General features: G+C 43.5%; 1 protein-coding gene and 1 pseudogene across 1 annotated transcript in view; one reads left to right on the forward strand and one right to left on the reverse strand.

Moving 5' to 3' along the window:
- PCSK5 (proprotein convertase subtilisin/kexin type 5) overlaps positions 1–25,759 on the forward strand; it is a 467,874-nt gene that overhangs the window by 396,986 nt on the left and 45,129 nt on the right. The window contains exons 25-30 of the mRNA XM_063714247.1: positions 5,831–5,873; positions 8,865–9,001; positions 10,259–10,459; positions 15,706–15,786; positions 19,678–19,761; positions 21,689–21,884. Coding sequence (XP_063570317.1) covers positions 5,831–5,873; positions 8,865–9,001; positions 10,259–10,459; positions 15,706–15,786; positions 19,678–19,761; positions 21,689–21,884 — 742 coding nt within the window. The remainder of the gene's footprint in view (positions 1–5,830; positions 5,874–8,864; positions 9,002–10,258; positions 10,460–15,705; positions 15,787–19,677; positions 19,762–21,688; positions 21,885–25,759) is intronic.
- LOC112134938 (pre-mRNA-splicing factor RBM22-like) lies at positions 125–1,711 on the reverse strand (annotated as a pseudogene).

The raw sequence follows: 25,759 nt of genomic DNA on the forward strand, positions 1-25,759 counted from the left end.
ACATCTGAACACATTCAGATACCATGGAAACCACAAAGGAAGAAAAAAAATACTTATTCCAAGATTCATTGATTGGGATGTTTAAGTGTCCTTTCTCTCATACAGCAAGGGGTGTGATAATGTGCTAGGGCCTGCTGTGTTTTCTGGCATGAGCTCCATCTCTGAGGGTCCTGAGAAAGACAGTGGATGGATCCTGGAGTCCTCTTGAAAGGGGAAGGTGGTCCCATTGAGTGGAACATGTGTGTCTCAAATCCTGGAGGTAGGGGCAGAGCAATAGCAGGGGTGGGGATACGGCAATAGCAGTTGAACATGGCCAGGCAATGTTCACCACAGCTGTAGGAGCACTTGGAGGTAGGTTGAAGTCATTGGCAGATGCATCTGCTGCTGCAGAAGGAGGAAGAGCTCCCGGCAGTACTGGAATCAGCTCTAGCTGGATCCCCAGGTCTGGGGTTCTGTCATTTTCCTTTCCTCTGGCTGCCTGGGATCTTCCCCATTTTACACTTGGTCTGCAGCCATTGACGATTAACTTATTAAAGGACTTCTCTGTAGCCACTTGTGCAGCCTGCCCTGTGGAAACCCGAATGAAAGCACACCATTGTCTCTGCACAACAGGGATTGCCCAGATCTCTCTAAATAGGTAGAGATTATTTCTTAAGCTCTGTCTCAGTAATGGTATCACCCGGATCACCAGCATCTGGTGTGGGGATAGTCTTGTCCTCTGGGAGTTCCAGATGAGGCATGGCTGAAGCCTACTATAGAAGCTTATCTGCTACAGGGTCATTGACTGTATAATATCAGTCTTTAACATCTGATCAACAAGGGAATCATGTGGACCTGTAGGCTTCTCATGTCTCTATCGAAACTCCTCTCCACTCTTACGCTCTCCCTTCACCCAGAAGGAGCAAATGTGGGGCTTATTCTTTAGGTAATAGGATATGGTCCAGGCCAGTTTGTCTAGCATGTCACTGGTGGATGTGGCTTTCCCCAGCAGGCCAACTGGCCGTCTTCCATTCGAGTTAGAAATCCCTCTCTCCACGTTCTGTGTGTAGTACTCTTCTCTTCTCTAACATCTGACTTTGGCATGTCATCTTTTTTTTTTTTTTTTTTTGAGATGGAGTCTCGCTCTGTTGCCCAGGCTGGAGTGCAGTGACACAATCTCAGCTCACTGCAAGCTCCACCTCCCGGGTTCACGCCATTCTCCTGCCTCAGCCTCCTGAGTAGCTGGGACTACAGGCATCCACCACCACACCCAGCTAATTTTTTGTATTTTTAGTAGAGATGGGGTTTCATCATGTTAGCCAGGCTGGTCTCAATCTCCTGACCTTGTGATCCGCCTGCCTCAGCCTCCCAAAGTGCTGGGATTACAGGCATGAGCCACCGTGCCCGGCCAGCATGTCCTCTTTTAAAGACAACTCAGCATCACAAACCTAGGTGGGCAGGCCATGCTCCAGGTCTAAGAGGCAGGTCTGAGAGACATACTTCAGTCTTCTGCAGGTTCGACACACTTTATTTTTCTTGAAATGCATGTGGGCCCCAGGGCACCAGCAAAACATTGTGAATGGCCTGGCACAGATTTCTCATTTTTCTCATACTTTTCTTTGGTCATTCAGATATATGGGTTTCCTCTAAGACATGTCTGATACGGAATGAAGAAGTATGCATCTTCCCAGTGTTTCCTGCTTAAGGTGTTGAAACCAAGACAGGTCACCATCTTGAGGGGGGTCTTAAGGTAGTGGTAGGTTTTAGGTGGGAGAGAGAACCACCATGATCCTGTCAAGCCTAGCTCTCTTTGTTCCCCTGTTCTTGATGCTCCGGGCAATTGCCTTTGACAGTATATGATTCTCCTTTCTTGATTCAAGGTGAAACTCACTTCTCAGGAATCCCCATTCTTAGAGAAAACTCTGGATTTCCTGGTCTCTCCAAGGACTGGCCTGTAATACCAGGGCTTTGGTAGCCTGAGGCAGGAGGATTGCTTGAGGTCAGGAGTTCAAAACCACCAGGGCAACACAGTGAGACCCCATCTTAAATTCATGCTTTTCTGCTAGAATACTGAGATACATAACCTGGAAGCTGGAAGTCCAGTTTCTTCACAAGTATCTTTATCCAGTGACAAAGTAACTTCCCTGTAATCTCAGCACTTTGGGAAGCCAAGGCAGAAGGATCACTCGGGATCAGGAGTTTGATATCAGCCTGGATACTATAGGGAGACCTGGTCTCTTCAGACAGCCAGCATGGCCAGGGCGGCCAGTCTCACCCTGTAATTGTGACATTTTGTCTTCATGAAATGCCAGCTTGCTGACTTGTGCCGACATTTTATTTCTCACAGAGCAGCAAGAGGCCAGGACCCTTTCACAGTCTGTGTGGGGTTGCCATGGTTATGCTCACCCTCCACTTGTATGTATCCTGAATTATGGGACACCGAGTTTATGTAAACCATAAAAATAAATTCTTCTTCTCTAGATGTTCACGTTTAAAATATCTCCTTTCCAATACATCTTATAGGTATGATATGCACAGCTGCCACTGTGGCCCTCATCCATCCAAATTCAATGGTGAAGGTGATCGTTATTACTGAGAACAAAATAAAATGGCATAGAATGTAAATTGGCTGCTGAAGGTGATGTTGAAGCAGGAGGCAATGTCTCCATGGGACAGTGAGTTCGTGATGAGTGACAGTACGGATGATCCCCAAAGACACAGTGGGAAGGTGACACAGGGGATCATGAAGAGCTCTCAAGATAGAGCAGACATTGTAGTCCTGCCCACCCCACCCCATACAAATGAGACCATAAAAATGAGTTTTCTCAAGACAGAAAGACGGCATCCCCGTCATGACGAGGCATCTGCTCACATGTCCTCCTTAGGAAAGATATGAGCAGCTGGAAGCCAGCCACTGTTTCTGAATGCTTTTTTCCAAATGTGTGAGGCTCTCTCTGAATTCTGACTGAACTTTCCCCATCTCTCCCCAAAATATGCTCTCTCAGCTCAAAAGTTTGACAAGATCAAATCACCCGAGCTATTTAAACATCCTTCTTTGGATAACACCTTCCAAGACAGCTAACAATTGTAGCTTGTTTAGACTCCCTTCCCATTCCTCTCACCACACACACACACGCACACACACATGCACACACACACACACACACTAGAAGCCAGGAAAATTGATCTTTCTCCTTAAGCCACCCCTCCTCACCATCTAAATGCCAAGCTGACTTAGAGTCAACTTCTAGATTTGGGATTGTTACCTTCTTCCTTAATCTCATAACAGCAGCCTCTCAGTGGTCAAGCTAAATCCATTTAGCTTATGTCTGACTTGTGGATCTTCTGGGGTGGAAAAAATTTTTTAAATAATTCCCATTCTTTAGAACAACTGCTAATAATGAGAAAAACTAATGAGCATTCATAAGTTGTTATAAGGCACAGTTCCTGTTCTATGCATTATTCATTTATGCAAACTGTTGTAAAGGTACCAAATTCACTGTGCAACTGGGCTGGAAAAGTCCCTGAACTCAAGATGGCATTGGTGTGCACATTTCTGAGGCTTGGTTCTGTTTAACATTTTCATCAGTGACCTGCTTAAAGGAGCAGAGAGCAAGCTCATTAAGTTCCTAGATGGGAGGGATGACCAGAACATTAAAGAACAGGATTAGAATTTCCCCAGCCCTTGCCAAATTAGCAAAACCGTTAGAGTCAAATATGTTCATCAGGGAGGCAGAGTAAAGTAAGCTGCCCAAATGCAAGCTGAGTGGTTGGAGGTTATTTAGAAACTGAAAAGAATATGGATGCAAAAATAGACACGTAATGGAAAATGAACTAGTCCAGGGGAACTGCTGGTGTTCACTGGGGCCTCTGCTTGCCCTTACAATGGGTTCAGATCCCCAGCCTATGAATTGGCCTTCCCCAAGATTTCTAAGAATGCCAGGGAGCTTTTCTTTCCCATGGTCACCTCTAGCTTCAGTTCCTGGTTCCACCTAATTAGCCTGGTTTTTGGTTCATTTCACTGTCCTGTCTTAGTCACTGTATTACAAACCATGTTGACCCAGACATTAAAAACCATTTCCTTCCCATGAGCAGATAACAGCTTCCTGCAGAAGGCCCCTTCTATCTCTTTGGCTGTCTTGGCTCTTGTTCAACTCTTCCAATTAAACTTCTACCCCAAGGAGCTTAACAAGGTAGTTTCCTAAATATAGACAGTTCTTTTCCTAAGAGGAACTCTGAAACCAGCTGTTAAGACAATTACAGACACCTGTGTCCCCTAGCAAAGATAAGCATGACCAAGTCATGAGCTAATAGTGCTATAGTCAGGGGACGGCAAATTCTGTGAAGTGGCAGGGAGTAAATATCTTTGGTCTCTTGCAATTACTCAACTCTGGTTATATAGCATGAAAGCATCCTTACACAATACATATAAATAGATGGCAAGGTCAAGGTCCTGGAGTGGGCCATAGTTGCCAACTCCTGCTAGGCTCAACTTCAGAATCTGTGACTTTCCAGAAGTCTTAACAACCATCTTGTCCAACCAGCTCATTTTACACCTGCAGAAACCAGGACCCAGAAAGTAGAGTGACATTTGTGCAAGTTCACAAGATAATTAAGCCTGAGTTGAAACTTCAAACAGGAAGCTCAATTTCCAGGCCAGCACTCTTTCCACTGCACCATCATCAAGCTATTTCCAGAAGGTTCTGCAGATCCCTGCTTTAATTAGCAGAGCTTTTGCTAGAAATTTTCCCACTTAACATTTGGTGCATTGCATTAGTTGTATTATGTGTAGTACACAGGAATATCATTTGGTAGCCTCCCTAGGACCGAAGATGAATGTGTGACTAAAGATTTGGGCGAGGTTGTGTCTACCTCCTAAGGGCAGTCTGAAAAAACCAGAAGAGGACAGAATAGATTAGAAAGGAAAGCTATGCACAAAGTTCAAATGATATAGTTTTATTTTGTTAATTAAAGGTGACATAAAATTTTCACATACCAAGAGGAACATTTTAAGGAGGAGCAGTTGCATTTCATCTCCTATTAAAAAGAGCAAGACTGGAGGGCAGGTTAGATCACAGAAAGAACCTGCCAGAGGTAGCTCTGTTATGTGCAAGAACTGCAGGCCAGAGGAAGTCACCGAATTCTCTTAATAGCCAGATCTGAGAGTTGCATCTTCTGGGAAGTGTTAGGAGGGAGAGAAATAGACTGAGATGATGACTCTCAAAATCTTTTCTCTCTCTTTAAGTCCCCTGAAAGCTGCAGGAAAGAACCCTTCTGTGAGCCAGCAGGGATGCATTGAATCATTACTCTTAATGAGAACAGGACAGTTTTTTTAAGAAAGTTGCGAAGGGCGTAACATGAAGTGGATACTTGAGAAAAATAATTGTGCAGATTTCAAAGGAGTGTCCCAAATGATGCTCACTTCCATTGGCAAGATTCTGGGGTAACTGATGGAAAACCCTCTATTCAGGGTCAGAAGCTTGTAGCCCCTTCCAAATATTTGTGTGTGGAGTTGCTTGATCCCTCTATCTCAGTAGAGGCCGGGGGTTCTTAATGTGGATGCTCGTTGATCTTTAATTCGAAGACCCAGTAGCTTGAGCCTATTCCTCCTTGAAAGTCAGGGCCAAGTGTTTATGAGAATTCTTACTACCTTTGATAAAGATAAATCCTAGTGTACATCTTGTTACTAATTAAAAACAGTACAATCTGTTCAAATATTATTTCTGGACAGTACATTTCATGAAACTATCCCACAGGATTGTTTATCTCAAGCTACAACTTTCAGACCCTATTTTTCCAAATGACAAATTCCTCATGATTATTATTTTTTATTATTTTAAATTTTTTCCAGATGATCCAGGAACATGTACATCCTGCGCTATGGGGTATTACAGGTAAGTCTGGTCTTCCTTTTCATGGCACTAACTTTTCTGCAGTTTAAGCATTACTGACATAATCCTCAATCCAGCGATTAAAGCAAAGTGGCCCTGCAGCCCAAAGCAACTCTGTCCTGTCAGGCTATTAATGAGCAATTCTTGGATTTAGCAATAAGAGCCCAGCTGTTTCCTTTTCTCGAAAGGAGACCATCTCTTTCTTGATCCTGGAAGTCATCCAGCCTGACACTGGTGTCTAGGAATCCTGCCATGGGTTACCAAGATTCAGATCTTGCTGTTCTTGGGCAGACCTTAATAATATACCTGGTCCTAAGTAAGCTGTTTGCAAACGTCTGCATGGATACCTTGTCCTTAACCAGAGCGAAGGCTCCAGGGTGAAGCCAGGTGCTATATTAGCTCTTAATCATCCCCTAGGTAACAAGAGACAGAGACCACTAGGTTAAATGAAACAGAGGTAACCATCACTCCCAATGTACTCTAAAAACAATCACAAAATCAAAAATGGCATGTTTCAATATCGCCTCCTCTTCCTAGTCTAGCCTCCCTTCCAGCACACACTGTTGACTGTCCTAGAAGGAAAACTAAAGAGAAAGGAGCTGCAAAGGAAAGGAAGGCCGTGGGTAATGCACGGGCTGCATAGTCCCTCCCTGTCCTCCTAAGAACTCAGGAGTTTTGTGATATACAAACTCTCACGACTATTTCATCTCTCGATCATTTTATTGAGATTGTCAGAGACACAAGGAGGATGTTAATCTCCTGAAGAGAAAACTGAAGCTCAGAGAGGGGCAAGGTTTTACTCCAGTTGCACCACAGCTAGTGACAGGTCTACATTTGTGACATTTGGGCTTTGGCGGGTCACCTCCTCTTGTCACCACATTGCCTTTTCCCTCCATCCATGGAATTGGACAAAGCAATGTGGTGACAAGAGGAGGCGACCCACCTGTCCAAAAACAAATACACTTGAAATGTGGTAACAAGTAAGAAAAAGTAAAAGGAGCGAGGAGGATGTGAGAGAAAGGGAAGCCCAACAAGCTGAAACATACTAAAAATGATCAGTTAACCTTATCAGTTCTTAGCCTTATGGTTTTAATCTAACTTTTCCAGAATAGCCTGCCATTCTCTACATTGACTATGTCTCACATCACTGCACTCCTGACCCACTTTGTTTTTTTGGGTTTTTTTTGTTTGTTTGTTTTTAAGACAGTCTCACTCTGTGGCCCAGGCTGGAGTGCAGTGGCACGATGTCAACTCACTGCAACCTCTGCCTCCCAAGTTCAAGTGATTCTTGTGCTCAGCCTCCCTAGTAGCTGGGATTATAGGTGCACACCACCACGCCCGGCTAGTTTTTGTATTTTTAGCAGAGACAGGGTTTCGCCATGTTGGCCAGGCTCTGTTAAACTTTGTCAAACATCCTCTGTTAAATGTTGGAGCCAAACCTGGCCGCCTCTTCAGCTCACCACTACCCGCTAATGAGCATGTTTCATAAAACCCTCTGAAAAACAAATACCCTGGAAGAACATGCTCCAATATCACTAAGGGTACAACATGAGATATTTATTTCAAGAAACAAACATATATAATCTTTGAAAACATTTAGAAACTTTGAATACAGCGAGTGAAATGCCTTACAATAGACGTTGTTGCTGGATGTGTTGGCTCACGCCTGTAATCCCAACACTTTGGGAGGCCAAGGTGGGTGGATCACCTGAGGTCAGGAGTTTGGGACCAGCCTAGCCAACATGGGGAAACCCCATCTCTACTAAAAATACAAAAATTAGCCGAGTGTGGTGGCACGCATCTGTAATTCCAGCTACTCAGGAAGCTGAGGCAAGAGAATCGCTTAAACCCAGGAGGTGGAGGTGGCAGTGAGCCAAGATCACGCCATTGCACTCCAGCCTCAGTGACAGGGAGATTTAGTCTCAAAAAAAAAAAAAACAACTGTTGTTAAGGAAGATATGCAAAGGTTTCCCCTGATATCATGCTGATGCTTTGAAATTCATCAAAGGCAGGGGTCAATTTCACTCCACTCCCCCTTCAGGTAAGCCTGCAATTCAGTGGAGTCTGAATTACAACATTTTACTGTATAATGAGAATAACAGATAACATACATAAAAATATTTATAAATAAAAGCTAAGCTACTTTGCTACTATTGTTAATAATCTGGTTACAGACATTTCAGTAAGCTGCTTGGACTCGACACCAAGCTATTTCAGGCCTCGGTGCCAGTTGCTATGTGATAAATCACACAAGCAACCTTTTCACACAGACTTTGGTTAAAATCCCAGTCCCACCGTTAGCTAGCTGTGTGATTTTGAGCACTTAACCCTGAGCTCCAGTTCCCTTATCTAGAAATTAAAGATACATGATGTCTACGAGATTTATGGAGATTTAGATGAGCTAATACTTGACACATAATCAGTACTCTATAAATAAGTATCAGTACCCCTTCTTTCTCCCCAGCCTTCTCCCAGCTGCCCTGATAAAGAGTCCTTGGAGGTCCAGAAGGAGGTGGTTAGTGACTTGGGTTGAGGGGGGCGTAACAGACCAAGCCTGAAATTCAATTATCCACTCCTGTTGAAAATGCTGCACAGGCTGGGCGTGGTGGCTCATGCCTGTAATTCCAACACTTTGGGAGGCAGAGGTGGGCAGATCCCCTGAGGCCAGGAGTTTGAGAGCAGCCTGGGCAACATGGCGAAACCCCCTCTCTGGAAAAAAATACAAAAATTAGCCAGGCATGGTGGTGTGCACCTGTAATCCCAGCTACTCGGGAGGCTGAGGCAAGAGAATCACTTGAACCCAGGAGACAGAAGTTGCAGTGAGCCGAGATCGACCACTGCACTCCAGCCTGGGCGACAAGAGCAAAACTCCATCTCAAACAAAAAAAAAACAAAACAAAAAACTCTGCATAGACATACATAAGGAGATTAAATTATGGTGAAGAGAAATACATCAACATATGTCATGAAAGAAATGATGTCTTCTTCCTCTAGGTTTGATCACCATTGTTATAAAACCTGTCCTGAGAAGACCTACAGTGAGGAAGTGGAATGCAAGGCATGTGATAGTAACTGTGGCAGCTGTGACCAGAATGGGTGTTACTGGTGTGAAGAGGGCTTCTTTCTCTTGGGTAAGTTAGAAAATGGCACCTTCCAAGGTAAGAACCAGGCACTGGAGCTCCACACAGTCGGGGCCACAGGAGTGCACATGTGATTGGTTTCAGAGTCTGTGCGTGTGGGCACCTCTGGCCCAAGGAGAAATTTTAATTTGGTTTAGAAATAAACATTAGCCAAACCACCTCCTTCTGCTTTTATTACTGAAGCATGGTTCCTGTTCCACTAATTAATCTCAAATATCTCCAAGCTGATGGAAACAAGGCTGAATTGGATGGAGATAGAGAGTGGGGACCTGAAGATGAATGTTTTGGCATTGAAGTCACCTGGCATATTGAGAGCTCTGACCCTTGTCTTGAGACTTAATCCATCTTATATATCCCTGTGCACTGTAAGAATCTAACAAGATCCCTTGCCTTAGGTTTTGGTCAACTCACTGACTGATGGAAATGGATAGTTAGGAAAGAAATACAGTGTGACTCTTCCAGCTGAAGAGGATAGTAGCCCAATGCACTTGAGTGTTTGGGGGAGAAAGAATGAGAAGGACAGTCCACAATGATCTTCAGTGTTTCTCTACACAGAGATTTATTTTATTTGTAGTTTTTCAAGGCCTCAAGGATTCTGTATTCGATGCTCTTAACCCTCTAATGGCCAATGTAAATTCCCAGTTGAAAAAGGACTTAGGTAAAGTGTTGGAATTTTTTTTTTTTTAGATAGAGTCTCACTCTTGTCACCCAGGTTGGAGTGCAGTGGCGCAATCTCAGCTCACTGCAACCTCTGTTGGCCAGGCTGGTCTCGAACACCTGACCTCAGGTGATCCGCCCACCTCAGCCTCCCAAAGTGCTGGGATTACAAGTATGAGCCACCTCGCCCGACCTGGATTTATTAAAACACATTTCTTGGTTGACATAAGCTAAAGCCATCTTGGTTTCTTTGAAAACAAATGCAAAGGCCGGACACAGTGGCCTGGCCAACATGGTGAAACCCCATCTCTACTAAAAATATATAAGCCGTGCGTGGTGACACATACCTGTAGTCCCGGCCACTCAAGAGGCTGAGGCAGGAGAATTGCTTGAACCCGGGAGGTGGAGGATGCAGTGAGCCGAGATCATGCCACTGCACTCTAGCCTGGGCAACAGAGAGAGACTCCATCTCAAAAATAATAAAAACAAATGCAAAGAAAAATGTCCCTAAAATTTCCTCCAGCCTCTTTAGAACTTGGCCTTGCAAAGATCACTAAAGCCTTCATGCTTTCTCTCTGTGTCCTCACATAGGTGGCAGTTGCGTGAGGAAATGTGGTCCTGGATTCTATGGTGACCGAGAAATGGGAGAATGTGAGTCCTGCCACCGAGCGTGCGAAACCTGCACAGGCCCTGGTCATGACGAGTGCAGCAGCTGCCGGGAAGGACTGCAGCTGCTGCGTGGGGTGTGCGTGCATGCCACCAAGACCCAAGAGGAGGGCAAAGTCTGGAATGGTATGTGCCTCCCAAAAAGAGGTCACAGGGGTCGAGCTACCTACTCTGCTTCCCTCCTTCTACAACTGGTTTTTTTAGTTATCCAGGAGAGAAAGGCTGTGCAGAAAAACAAGAGTTGGGAGTGAGAATCAAGTTGGGATCGTTCCCGAGTCTCTCTGATGCTTGTAGTAGGAGTGGGTAGGAAGCTGAGGTTGGCATTCAGCCAGCAGAGAGAGCCCAAAGGGCAATTTATGATTAGTCTACCTGCTTGAGTTTCTACCTGGGTGAAGCAGGCCCAGAAGCAAGTGAAGAGAGTCACGGAGGGAAATGGCCCCGGTATCATTTTCTCGGAAATTTCGGAGTCACTTCTATCACAGGCATGTCCTATGTCCTTATTACACATCATTTTTACAGTAAAGGAAAATTTTACCTGTAGGGTAGGCTTTTCCGATTAGACAAGCAAGGACTGCTCGAATGTATTAGATTTTATGCTAAAAACAGTTGGTCTCTATGGCTGCGTTATTAGAGCTCACCGTCATTCAAGCTTGCCCTTAAAAGTTGCTCTTCCCAGTCGCGACAGGGAAAGCGTGAAGCTTCTGAGGAGGGAGGAGAGGGGACAGGTGTGGGAGCTTGGAATCCAACAGCAAAGCCCTGCAGGTGCTCATTCCTCCCTGAGTCTTTAGAACACGCCTCCTCACACTTGAGCCTCAATTATAGGCTTCCTTGCAAGGTAATTACAAACTTTCAGCGACCCCTCCGTGACCGAGGTGGTTAAAAAACAAAGTCCTCTTCCTGTTGGAAAAATCTGACTCATGTTCTATGCAGAGACAGTCACAAAAACAGGAGCTGCTCTTCGTTTGATTTCGAGGCAAGAATTTGTTAAAAGGGTCACTTCGTTGCAAAGGCAACGGCAGCCGAAGAGAGGGCTGTACAGGAGGAGTGTGCTAAGGGCTCGAGGGAGTGACAGCTCTGTGGTTTTTGCTGGGCTGGAGAGGAGGCACGTCCATGGCTGCTGTCTACTACGGCAGTTTTACACATGTGACTTCAAGGAAGAGCAGCTCAGAGACCGTGGAAAGCCCAGCAGCCAAAGGCCACGGAGAACACGGGCCCTATTTCAGAGACAGAGCCGAGAAGATTATTCAATCCAGATTGGGCTATCTTTTGTGAGTTATAGCTGAAGCAAACGCTGAAAATGAATTTGTCTGGCATTCAGGCATTTAAGAGGCAGTGCAAGCCAAAAGGAAAATGGTCTGGTGCTGTGTTTCTAGCTGAACATCTGTATTTTATCTGGCATCCAGATGATGACACGGTCCAGGGAGCCAAGAGTTAGAGCAGGCTTGATTCCCCAAATGATTCCACGTCCCTTCAACTGGACTACGCATTTTGCAAGCAGAAACCAGGCTTCAGTGGTTCCCTTTTGTCGAAGCACCACACCCACCCCTCCACATTTTCTGCTATCACAATGTAATGTTTTTGAGGAGAGGGAGGAATTAGTGCATTTGGGGATTTTTCACTAATAGGGGACTGGGGACAGAGATGAGAGTGTTTCTCATGGCTGGACAAAAGCAATCAAGTCAACGACAGAGCTGTACTTTCCCATTGCCATGATATATGAAATAAGACATGCAGACCATTAACACAGAGAAATAGCCATTTATTCACTAAGCAAGGTAAAGCTATAGCTCAGCTTCCCCCAGCATAGTGTAAGCACTGAAATGGATAGTAAATGGGAAATGCATTCCATAAAGTCCTGGGAGTATTTGAGCCAATGCCTACTCCTGACTTCTTTTTCTTAAAAAAAACAGGATCGAGAGTGTAATAGGAGAGTAGAGGGTTCCAGAGAACAAGCACTAATTAGCCACACCTTTAAGATGATGGAAAGCAGATTGCAGTCATCCTGGGTCAATTCAGAGGAAACCCAGGCAAATTACAGAGTGTTTTTGAGAGGATATAGCTGCCTAGGTGGTACCAGAACGTTTTTCTGTTTCGTTTTGGGTTTTGTTTTATTTTGTTTTTCAAACACAGATTCAGATTCAGGTAGGAAAGGTAAGATGACACACACTTCAATCCATTCCTTCACCCATGCTGCTCCCCAGTGGAAACAATAAGATCCTGTTTGCGTCTGAAGACTACAACCAACCCCATAAGCATCTATCAGCACAGGCTGGGAAAACACCCTTGAAATAAAAGTCCAGCTAGAGTTCCCTGAACTCCTCTTTTAATAAGGTGGCTAATCAGAATGAGAATGACTACAGTGAGAGAGCCACCATTCTTTGCCAACTGCCAACAAAGTGGGAATACCTCCTACCTAGTCCAAGGATGCAGATTCCTCCACCTATCAGACAATGCCTGACAAATCTTCCAGCCAAGACTAAGTAATCAAAGATTGCGCTCGACTCTCTGTTTTTTCAGCCACCAAAAAGTCACTGCACAAATGTATAGATCATCCCTAGACCCTCTCTCCTGGTCACTAGTATATTGTGACAATTATTTAGTGTCCCTAAATGGCAGGAATAAAACCAATATTCAAGGCCGGACATGGTAGCTCATGCCTATAATCCCAGCACTTTGGGAGGCCGAGGTGGGTGGATCTCTTGAGGTCAGGAGTTCGAGACCAACCTGGCCAACATGGTGAAACCTCATCTCTACTAAAAATACAAAAAAAATTAGCCGGGCGTGGTGGTCAGTGCCTGTAATCCCAGCTACTCAGGAGGCTGAGGTTTGAGAATCACTTGAACCTGGGAGGCAGAGGTTGCAGTGAGCTGAGATTGTGTCACGGCACACCAGCCTGGGTAACAGAGAGACTCTGTCTAAAACAACAACAACAACAACAAACAAACAAACAAAAATATATAATATTCGACAGGCTGCAAATGGCTTCAGCAGTGACCCAAGCACCACACAACCTTGGTGGAAAGGTTCAGGTATGGCAGACCACGGGCTTTGAAGGAAGATGATGGCTTCAGCTGGTTTCCTGAAGCCACTTTTGGGAATGGAAGCACTTTCCTCTGCTGCTGTTAAACCATTTGGATTTTCTTAAATGGTTTCCCCCAGTAGTGCAGGAGTAATTTCTGCACATTTATCTTACCTCATATTTCCAACATTGATTAAAACCATGTTATAGCAGGTTCTAATTACATATTCTGGTGATAGTCTAATCTACAGAACACAGACATGGTGAATTAGCTTTGTGTCTGTGACCACATCCTAACAATTTATCACTAGCCTGTCTCTTGATCTTAATTCTTATCCTTGGGGAAAGACTGAAATCCCAGAGTTAGTCACAAACACTGAAAGCCAATCACATGTGAAAAAAAAAATCGACTTCAGTAGTGGGGAGATATGTTGCCTAATAGTCACTGAACTTTAGAAAACTTCAAAGATGCCATGGAAATCTGATTTTTAGAGAGACTTTATAGATGTGTACAGCTGTCTCACTTAGAAATGAGTACACCATTTTTAGTTATTTAACCTACCAGAACACAGAGTGCAAAAAAACACATGGCACTGGGTAAGTAATTAACTGTTTGGCCAGTAGGACAAAGGAAGCATCTGTATCAGCTTGCCTGGATCGTTATACACTCAGGAGTTCTGGAAGTGGATTGTGAAACCATTGACAGCTTGAAATTAGCTATGGTGGGAGTATTTACACCACAGAAATTGGAAACACTACAAATCAGGTTTTTGATTTTTCATTTTTCTAGAGACCTGTCTTACCAGCACACCATTATTTTGACTTCCATCAAATTACTTGAGAATTCAAATTTATTACTGAAAAATTCTAAAGCCTATGTCTACACCCTCTAGCAGATGCAGGCTTTAGGGCGCGGCACACATGAATTCAAATCCCGGCTCTGTGTTTTGCTAGCTGTGTGAACTTCAGCGAGTTACTCATCCTCTCTGAGCCTGTGTCCTTGTCTGTAAAGTGAAAACATGAAACTGCCTCACACAAAGTCATTTTAAGAATTAAATGAGAAAATGTATATAAAGCTCTCAGGACACATATGACACAATAAAGCCTAGTCTACTCCCTATTTGACTTGGTCCAGTTTTAACACTTGAAACACTAGTTTGCTTTCAAAGCGGCATTCCCTGAGTCACAAAAGAAAGCAATATTTGGGGCCACGCGCAGTGGCTCACGCCTGTAATCCCAGGACTTTGGGAAGCCAAGGTGGGCAGATCAGTTGAGGCCAGGATTCAAGACCAACCTGGCCAACATGGTGAAACCCTGTGTCTACTAAAAATACAAAAACTAGCCAGGTGTGGTGGCACGCATCTGTAGTCTCAACTACTTGGGAGGCTGAGGCATTAGAATCACTTGAACCTGGGAAGTGGAGCTTGCAGTGAGCTGAGATCACACCACTGCACTCCAGCCTGGGCAACAGAGCGCGACTCTGTCAAAAAAAAAAAAAAAAGAAAAGAAAGAAAGCCATTTGAGAGGGTGTAGAGATAAATAGGGGTCTAAGGGAAATGGCCCCAGAAAAAAGGCACCAGATAATGGTAAGTCGGGATACCTAATAGGCAGAATCCTGACTTAGCCAAGAATGTATACTCACAAAGATGTTGAGAGCAGCTTTACGATTTTAAAAAGAGAAGGGAACAATCTCAAAAATATAACAAAAGAAAAAAGCTAACTGAATTACCGTCCATACAAATAAATATGCAAACCATTGAAAATGACGTTTACGGCTGGGCACGGTGGCTCACGCCTATAATCCCAGCACTTTGGGGGGCCAAGGCAGGCAGATCACTTCAGGCCAGGAGTTCGAGACCAACCTGGCCAACATGGTGAAACCCCATCTCTACTAAAAATACAAAATATTAGCCAGGCATGGTGGTGCTTGCCTATAGTCCCAGCTACTTGGGAGGCTGAGGCAGGAGAATCGCTTGAACCTGGGAGCCAGAGGCTGCAACAAGCTGAGATGGCGCCACTGCACTCTGGCCTGGGAAACAGAGCAAGACTCCTCGTGGAAAAAAAAAAAAAAGATGTTTACAAGGAATGTTAATGACAAGAGAAAATGCCTACGAGATTTGTAGTGTTAAATGCAGTGTTCAGGGTCAGTCTTATGTATACAGAAGCTATAAATGATGACACACATATACATAGATGTAATTATACTCACACACCCAATATGAAGATGAGACATCCATGTACCACAGTATACACAGCAGACATTTCTGGGTGGTGGGATTATAGGTGAAGTTTATCTTCGTTATCCTTTTTGCATTAAAAAAAAAACTAAACACTTTTTTTTTTAATAAAAAAGAAGCTGTGCCCACTGCAAACCTATCTGTGGTGAAGAGCCTGCTGCAGGAGCGACGAAGGTGGAAAGTTCAAATCAAAAGAGGTAACAGGGAAATAGGGAGGAGACAATCACAGCAGCAGAGACTGTCTCTGGAGATGGTCTCCGTGGAGAAATCACCCAAAGAAGCTGGGAGGCCAGATGCAAACGGGGTGCAGAGATGCAGAGGTCATTAGAAAAAGATGGAGAGAGGAGGGGGCCATAGACACAACACATCAGTGGGCACTCAGAGGGAAGACTGTGAGAAGTTCCGCAGTGGAGATTTCTGTAACAGATAAGGACATTCGTGACGTGCTAGATGGTCATGGCTGGCAGAGGCTATCAAGAAAACCCTCTGTCCTTGCAGAACTTTAATAGGCTAAGGAAGCACCTCTGCCTTCCCAGCCATCGCAGCATTGTTTGAAATCACAAAGAATGGAAAAAACTAAGTGGTTACCAGTAGGAGATGAGAGAAATAAAGTCGATGTATTCATACAATAGAATACTATGGAGCCACCAAAAGGAAGAGGTTCTTTCTGTACTGATAAAGAATGATCTCCAAATATATTGCTTGTTTACTTTACAAGCAAGGTGATAAACCATGTGAATAGATACAGCTTGTATGAAAAAGGGTGGAGAAGGGATTGGGAGGGAGACATCACAGTACATGCCTTTTCTCCATTTTGCACCATGTGTGAATTATGTATTAAATAAAAAATAAATAGAATAAATGAACCTCTTGCTTTATATAGTTTAGCTACAGTCATTTCTGAAGAATGGACACTGCACTTTCGGGTCAAAGTGGTTCTTTTTTTTTTTTTTTGCGGTCCTGTCCAGTCTAGAATTTCCAAAGTTTGAAAAAGAGAAACTATGATCATGGTTAAAATTTACTTGTTGAGATTAAGTCCCCAATCTTTTATGATAAAGAACTCTTGCTGGGGAGGACTTTATGCCCTGCCCAGGCCTAATTGCTAAATTAACTGCTTGTACAGATCTCCCTCTGGTGGACATATGAAGACATTACAGAATTTTATTTTATTTTTATTTGTTATTATTTTTTAAGAGACAAGGTTTCACTATGTTGTCCAGGCTGGTCTCAAACTCTTGGCTTCGAGCTATCCTCCCACCTTAGCCTCCCAAATTGCTGCGATTACAGACATAAGCCACCGTGCTTGGCTGACAGTACAGAATTTTATACCAGGTGTATGCAGTAAAATACCAAATTGCCAGAATGTGAGATACATGTAATTATAAATATGTGCATATTTGTAGATATAGACATTAAAACTTATACAAATATGAGAAAATTGATGAAAACTCATGTCTTTATAAATATATTTTAGTATATACATGATAACATCAAAGGAAAATCAGCCTGAAGCCTGGATGTAGAACTTTGAAGATTTGCAAGGTGTTCACTGTCTGATTAATATTGTTGCCTTATTATTCTTTGAACAACTGCTCTCAGCCATTCAGTGAGCATTTGACTATTAGCAACAGGATTGTTGCTCGCCTTTCAGCTGCCTTCTCTTTGGGGCTGAGTGATACTGCAGGTTTAAAAAGCCTTCGGGGACAGAATCGGTTACTTTGAGAGGCATGCGGAACACCTTTGTGACAGTCCTGTGGCTAAGGTGGCTCTGCACAAGGCTAAATTCAGCCCTTAGCAGATGCCCCAGAGAGAATACACCAGTCGATCATCAGCTTTAATTAGTATATTGGAAAACCAGGGGCCTGGCTACAGTGGCTCACACCTGTAATCCCAGCAATTTGGGAGACCAAGGCAGGTGGATCACCTGAGGTCAGGAGTTCAAGACCAGACTGGGCAACATGGTGAAACCCCATCTTTACTAAAAATACAAAAATTAGCCAGGCTTGGTGGCAGACGCCTGTAATCCCAGCTACTAGGGAGGCTGAGACCAGAGAATCGCTTGAACCTGGGAGGTGAAGGTTGCAGTGAGCCAAGATTGCACCACTGCGCTCCAGCCTGGGCGATGGAGTGAGACTCTGTCTCAAAAAATAAAAGAAAGCCAGGGTAAATTTTTCTCTCCAAGCTAGGAAAAAACCAGCTACCCAGCCTGGCAGCCTAATCATTTATATCTCCATCTCCATCTCCACCTGTATTTGCATCTACCCGCATATCTGTGTCTATCCATCCTATGTATGTATCTTTCTATCATCTGTATTTGAATCTAGTTTCATCTATGGCAAGGCTCATCAGCTTTGTATCCATGACTGTCATCATAGAAGCTGAGCAGGCCACCCAGGTATGAAACCAGAGGGAAGGAAGAGGGGAGGAGAACAAGCCTCAGAAATGGAGTGGAATGGTGGCAGGAGAGAATCAACAGGAAGCTGAAGGAACGACCATTTACTGCACCACTATGTTAAGCACTTGACACGTATTGTCTCATTTAGTCTTCACAACAATTCTATAAGGGCAGAATTATTTTCTCTCATTTTAGAGACAAGGAAAGTAGGACTCTGAGAGTTCAATTACTGTATCCATGGTTACCCTACCCTTCGGCGGCATAGCTGGGATCTGAAGGCAGGTGTGACTAGAGAGCCATCTATACCTGGCTGACTATTAGGATGAGAAGAAAGAAGATGAAAGGCGAGAGAGGAAGGAAGGGAGAAAGGGAGGGAGGAGGTAATGAAGGAAAATGGTAAGATGTCAACATTGATTGAGGGTCAGGGTCATTGAAATCCCACATTCTGAGCTAGAACTTCGTTTTCTAATGTTTTCCTGTGTGAGCCATGCTGATTACTGAGCAATCCCTGAGCTCTAGTCAAGGTCTCAATATGTATTGATTGAGTGATGTCTTGAAGCTGTTCTGTCTTTGAAATTGTCCCATGGAGTTGCTGAGGTGACTTCCTGGGAAAGCCTGCCCATCAAATGCTGTTGGAGGGAAAGGGAGAAGGGAACACTTCCAATGTTTCCCTGGTTAATGGTATATTAACCTGGGACAACCTACTTATAGCCCGACCAACCAGAAAGCTTGTGAGTAGGGGATAATTTTGATGTTTAACAATGATTTGGGACAAACTTAAGATGAGACAAATTTAGGTTGCATAGCACAGTAGCTACTCTGAAGAACACAGTGACCCAAACATTGACCAATAATAAAATCTGATTTTCAAAGAACAAAAACAGAAAAAAAAAAAAAAGAAAGAAAAGAGTTTCCTCCACAAGAGGTACAATGAATTCTCAATTATCACCTTGGAGTGAAGAGAAATGGTCATCCAGCCAGGCGCGGTGGCTCACACCTGTAATCCCAGCACTTTGGGAGGCTGAGGCGGGTGGATCACCTGAGGTCAGGAGTTCAAGACCAGCCTGGTCAACATGGCAAAACCCTGTCTCTGCTAAAAATACAAAAATTAGCTGGGCATGGTAGTGCGCACCTGTAATTCCAGCTACTTGGGAGACTGAGGCAGGAGAATCACTTCAGCCTAGGAGGCAGAGGTGGCAGTGAGCCAAGATCACACCACTATACTCCAGCCTGGGCTACAGAGCGAGACTCTGTCTCAAAAAAAGAAAAGAAAAGGTCATCCAACAATCTTGGCAATAGAAGTGATTACCTTTGACTCATAAACTCACTCACAAGTGCATACACACAAATACAAACTCACTCCCATTTTTAACACACAAAAGAAGTAATTATTTGTTCAGATATCCCCACAGTATTTGAGGCTATCTTGTAGAATACCACATTCCTTGTGGTACCACACATTCGTGTGGTATCTTTCTTGATAATCAATTGCAAACGGAGTAAGAGAAAAAAAAATAAATGAAGTCTACACGATGGCAATGAGCCAGTGCCAACAATCAGCTCATGTACAATCAAAAGGATTCCATTTGGGGCAGGAAAAGAGACTAGGTAACCCATGAGATCTTTTTCAGTACTGGAATCCTATGTGCCTGTTCAAAGGAGAAGCCTGAACTGTTGTTTCTTTCTCATATAGATATTTTGAGAAAATCCCAGCCTTGTCATTCTTCTTGTAATACCTGCAATGGATCTGCAACTCTGTGCACTTCATGTCCCAAAGGTTAGTGTGTTACGTGACAGAAGATGGCAGCAGTCAAGCCAAGTCATTGAAACTCATATGTAGTGGCATCTTGGTGTAAGGAGGTCTGTAAGGCCTTGATCTACTCCCATCACATGTTCCTATTACAGTGGCTACTCGGGAGACACACAGGGACCCAAACATTGACCAATAATAAAAACTGGCTTTCAAAGGACAATACAAAGAAGTGGTTGGGTACAGTGGTTCACACCTGTAATCCCACATTTTGAGAGGCTGAGGCAGGAGGATTTCTTGAGCCCAGGAGTTTGAGATCAGCCTGGGCAACATAGTGAGTCCCCATCTCTATAAAAATTTTAAAAATTAGCTGGGCATGGTGGCATGTCCCTGTAGTTCCAGCTACTTGGGAGGCTGAAATGAAAGCATTGCTTGGCCCCAGGAGGTCAAGGCTGCAGTGAACCATGATCATGCCACTGTGCTCCAGCCTGGGTGAAAGAGCAAGAGCCTGTCTTAAAAAAGAAAAAAGTTTCTTAATCTAAAGGCATGATGAAGAGGGAGGGAGGAAGGAATAAGAGCAGCAACATAACAGCTTGATAACTTATCAATTGCTTCATCTATAAAAACAAAAATCACAAATATCATAACTTCCCTGAATTAGGGGAATATTTTACTTAAATGGTACACTGACATAAAGAATGTTTAAGTGGGCTGGGCATGATGGCTCATGCCTATAATCCCAACACTTTGGGAGGCTGAAGCAGGAGGATCACTTGAGGCCAGGAATTGGAGGCCAGCCTGGCCAACATGGCAAATCCCCGTCTCTACTAAAAATACAAAAATTAGCCACATGTGTTGGCACATGCCTGTAATCCCAGGCTACGTGGGAGGCTGAGATATGAGATCACTTGAACCTGGGAGGTAGAGTTTGCAGTGTGCACTTCAACCTGGATGACAGAGCAAGACGCTGCCTCAAAAAAAAAAAAAAAAGAACGTTTACATGTTTACATGATCATTATAAAGTCCATGTTGGAATGTACAACGTTAATAGTGGAATCTGATGCAAAAGCAGAAAAATTTACAATAATAGGCAAGCCACGATTATAATCATATAAAATATAAAAGGTTACACTCAAAAAGCTAAAGCATTTTCCTGGAATTTTGGGTGTGAGAGTGATTTGAAAATTGGTTTTCTTAATGAGTATCTGTTGTTTTTCGATTAAAAAATAGATGGATCCTCTGTTAAAGGGAGAGTTGGGTGGAAGAGTTGTAACTCTGGGCCAAGCCTGTAATCCCAGCACTTTAGGAGGCCGAAGCGGGCAGATTACCTGAGGTCAGGGTTTGAGTCCCACCTGTCCAACATGGTGAAACCCCGTGTCTACTAAAAATACAAAAATTAGCCAGGTGTGGTGGTGCACACCTGTAGTCCCAGCTGCTCGGAAGGCTGAAGTAGGAGAATCGCTTGAACCCGGGAGGCGGAGGTTGCAGTGAGCCAAGATCACACCAGTGCACTCCAGCCTGGGAGACAGAGCAAGACTCCTTCTCAAAAAAAAAAAAAAAAGAGTTGCAACTATGTTAGTGTCCTAACAAGATGGGCTTTGGGGAAGCAGAGTATTAATAGATTCCATCAAGCTGTGCATGTACAGCTGCCTTACACCAGGAAGACATAGAGAGTGTGTTAATAAGACTGATCAACTGGGCAAAGGGAAGCCCCATCATGACCTATACCTAATATCTGTAGGAAAGGAAAGAAACAGGCAAAAGCCTCTTGCTGTCAATTGCCTTCTAGAAATGTAACTCATCCTGGAGGACTTAGCACCACTAGCAAATATTTTGGTAAGCCTGAAATAAGTGCCTGGATACTCTGGTCTTTGGAAAGGTTAAAAAAGCCATGTCTCTGCATGGAAAACCACATGATGACTATTCCTATCTTCCCTCTTCCCTGAATTTCTAGGTGCATATCTTCTGGCTCAGGCCTGTGTTTCCTCCTGTCCCCAAGGCACATGGCCTTCCATAAGGAGCGGGAGCTGCGAGAACTGTACGGAGGCCTGTGCCATCTGCTCTGGAGCCGATCTTTGCAAAAAATGCCAGATGCAGCCAGGCCACCCTCTCTTCCTCCATGAAGGCAGGTGCTACTCCAAGTGCCCGGAGTAAGTTTCCTTTTTAATTTTACTTCCTGCTTGTAATCACTCTCCTATGGTACTTTGGGAGCAATTCTTTCTTATTCACCAAAAAACTCTTCTCCGCTCTATGAGCGCCCACATAAATGTCCTCTGTTGACTGACATGGGTGTGGGCCACAGCAGCCAAAACTTACATGAGGCCAGATGCCCACTTCTCCTTTGTGACTATTTTATGTATATATTTTTACTTTTATGAAAAATATGTTCAGGGGCTCGGCGTGGTGGCTCACACCTGTAATCCCAGCACTTCGGGAGGCTAAGGCAGAAGGATTGCTAGGAATTTGAGACCAGCCTAGGCAACATAGCAAGACTCCACCTACAAAATATTTAAAAATTAGCCAGTGGGTGCTGTAGTCCCAGCTACTTGGGAGGCTGAGGCGGGAGGATTCCTTGAGCCCAGGAGATTGCAGTGAGCTGTGATTGCGCCACTGTACTCCAGCCTGGATGACAAAGCAGGACCCTGTCTTTTTTTAAAAAAAAAAAAGTTATTTTCCCACCTTATATTAATGATCAACTGATGTCATGTTTTTTTTTCCTCCATTACAAAAGTAAGGCTGTGATGTGAACCTCTTCTAAAGGTTTAAATAGGTGAGGCATGAATTATAGATAATAAATAACACCTGGTTAGTTATTTATTGATTCCTCCTGGTTTCCTTGGTCCCCTGGTTTGTAGTTGCTTTACTCTTCCTACCAATAGTCCCACCTCCAGAATTTACCTAGGAAGAAAGTGAGGAATAGCAAATGCAAGAGTACAGCAAGAAACTTTCAGCAATAAGCAACAGAAATGCCAAGTAAAATGACTGAGACATAACAGGGTTTATTATCTCACAGAACAAAAATGTTGCAAGTCCAGTATCGGTCACTTGAGCGGCCAACAAGGTCATCACAAAGTCTGGTTTTTCTGTTTTGCTCTTGTACCTTCCTTAGCTCATCCTCTCTGACTGGCACCGCTGCTGAGCCCACATTATGTGCCTCAGCTCCAGACACGGTCACCCCATGCAGCCACTAAAGGGCCAGGAAAGGGGATGTTTCCCCTTGTTTATCCTTTTCTTGAAGAAAAGAAAATTTCCTCAGACTTTTATTCTAATCTCAGTCGCAAGAATGCATCACTGATACCTCCCTAAATCAATCCCTGGCAAAAAGAATGGAAATATAGGAGTGGTTTAGGCTGAACAAGATTCATGCCTGAACATCCAAGCAACTCAGGACTCTGACAGCCAGGAAGAATGGAGAGAGGGAGGCAGGAAATAAATGTGTGGAAGTAACTGACAGTGTCTACTTTAAGGAGTTAGAATTTTCATTTGCCCTGTTATTAAAAGAATTTGATACAACAACGCCTATTTCCTGGCTGGGCATGGTGGCTCACGCCTGTAACCACAGCATTTTGGGAGGCCAAGCGGGAGTATCACCTGAAGTCAGGAGTTCAAGACCAGGCTAACCAACATGGAGAAACTCCGTCTCTACTAAAAATACAAAATTAGCCGGGAATGGTGTCATATGCCTGTAATCCCAGCTACTCAGGAGGCTGAAGCAGGAGACTCGTTTGAACTCGGGATGTGGAGGTTGCGGTGAGCTGAGATCACGCCATTATATTCCAGCCTGGGCAACAAGAGCGAAACTCCATCTCAAAAAAAAAAAAAAAAAGCAAAAAAGCAAAACTGGCACCTATTTCCTAGTGACCTATTTGTTTTCATTACTGAGATAGACTCTATAGAGTATAAATATAAGTTATGAGTATAAATATAGAGTATAAATATAAGGTATTTACCCTCAAAAAGCATCCAATCTAGTGTAGAAAGCCAAGCATATTCGGCTCAACAACACAGATTTAGCAGCAACTAGGTGTAAAAATTGATACTGATACAATATCAATATATTGTATTGTATATGTGTAGCTCAGTGGAGTCTATTCTTCTACCAACAATTGATATTGATATTGATGTTGATATTGACATTGATATGGAAAGCTAAGTTAAGACCAACTCCAGGAAGTCCAAGTCTGCAAAACGCTTACAATCCACTAAGGGAAGTTTACATCAGTCAACGTCATACTTCTCAGGGCCTTAATATACAAAGGGCTAAGAGATTCCAAGAGAAAATAAAACATTTTAAATCACTATTTTTTGAATGCTTGCAATGTCCAGGTATTGTGCTAAGGGCTTTAAATGTTTGATCCCATTAATTCTCACAAGAATTCTCTTATCCACTTACTATTATTTTCCCTCATTTGACCGATGAGGAAAAGAATAGCAGGCTCAATTTTACACATCAAATACATGGTGTGGCCAGAATTTGAACCCAAACCTCTCTGGCATTGAAGTCCATGTGCTTAACTATCACTCAGTGCTGCCTTCTTGTACAATTGAGTATTTTTTAAATCACAACTTTATTGAGATGTAATTCACATACCATACAATTCACCCCTAAAAGTGTATAATTCACGGTTTTTAGTATATTCCCAGAGTTATGCAATCATTACCACAATCAATTTCAGAACATTGTCATCAACCTAGAAAGAAACCCTATACGCTTTTAGCTGTTATTCCTACTTTTTTCATTTCCCCCAGCCCTAAGCAACCACTAGTCTACTTTCTGTCCCTATAGATTTTCTATTCTTGGACATTTCCTATAAATGGGATTACATAAAATGTGGTCTTTGAGCCAAGCATGGTGGCCATGGTGCACACCTCTAGTCCCAGCTATCAGGAGCCCAAGGCTGGAGAATTGCTTGAGCCCAGGAGTTCAAGGTCAGCCTGAGCAACATAGCAAGACCCTGTCTCTGAAAACAAAAACAAAACATACAAAATGAAAAAGACAAAACATGTTTTTTTGTGACAGACTTTTTGACTTAGCATAATGTTTTCCAACTTCATCCCCAGCTGGGTATTTGAGAAAAGGCTTGATGGTCACTAGCTCTTGAAGGATTTTGTCAAGCAGAGAGTGGACAAAGGGTAGCAAACGGTCAGAGTAAGAGAACCCAGGTGAGAAGGCAGGTTTGGAAACTCCCAGTCCTCCTCCCCTATCAACCGAGCTCCACGCCAGCAAACTCAGCCAAGTGTTACAATAAAGCAAAGGTGAAAGAGATTTGCTTACCAGAGTCAGTCATTGCTTCCTCAGTGGTAGGATTGAACTGGTTGTCATTATTATTGCCTTATTTATTTAATCATTACCTTTTTCAACTCTCTCTTGGATTCTTTGAGTGTTCCAGGAATTGACAACGCATTAAAACAAGGAAGAAAGAGATGCATTTTGCTTTACTCCAGTTAGCTGACCACTCAATGTTTTTTACCTCCGAGTCTGGGTAGAACCATTTTCATGGAGCAGTGGGATACTACGCAGACATGCAGCAGTCAAGGTAGTCTGTATTTCTTGAGCAGTAGGAAAGCTACCAGCATGGCCTAGGAATATTGCAGACTACAGAATTGCAAGCATATGCCCTCCTGTTATGCGTAGGGTGATCTGATTATAGTGGAATCCCTCATCTTTGTGTTTACACACACACACAAAAGAAAGCTAACAACAGAAGACACAGAGTCTGAGGAACATATAATATCCAGTTTATCTTGGGAAGCTTTATTGCTGTTTCTGAGAAATCACCCTTTTGGGTGTGACCCATCCTAGAACAGCAATAAGATTTATAACAGGAACATAACCTGCAATGACACAGCATCCAGATATTCAGAGTTATTTATAAGTTAGCATTTAGTGGCCCCTGCTTTTTCAAATATAGTATATGTTCATGATAAAAAAAGTGGTTTTTTTTTTTTTTTGAGACTGAGTCTTGCCCTGTTGCCCAGGCTGGAGTGCAATGGCGCGATCTCAGCTCACTGCAATCTCTGCCTC

This window comes from Pongo abelii, chromosome 13, assembly GCF_028885655.2.
Source record: "Pongo abelii isolate AG06213 chromosome 13, NHGRI_mPonAbe1-v2.0_pri, whole genome shotgun sequence".
NCBI classification, from domain to species: domain Eukaryota; kingdom Metazoa; phylum Chordata; class Mammalia; order Primates; family Hominidae; genus Pongo; species Pongo abelii.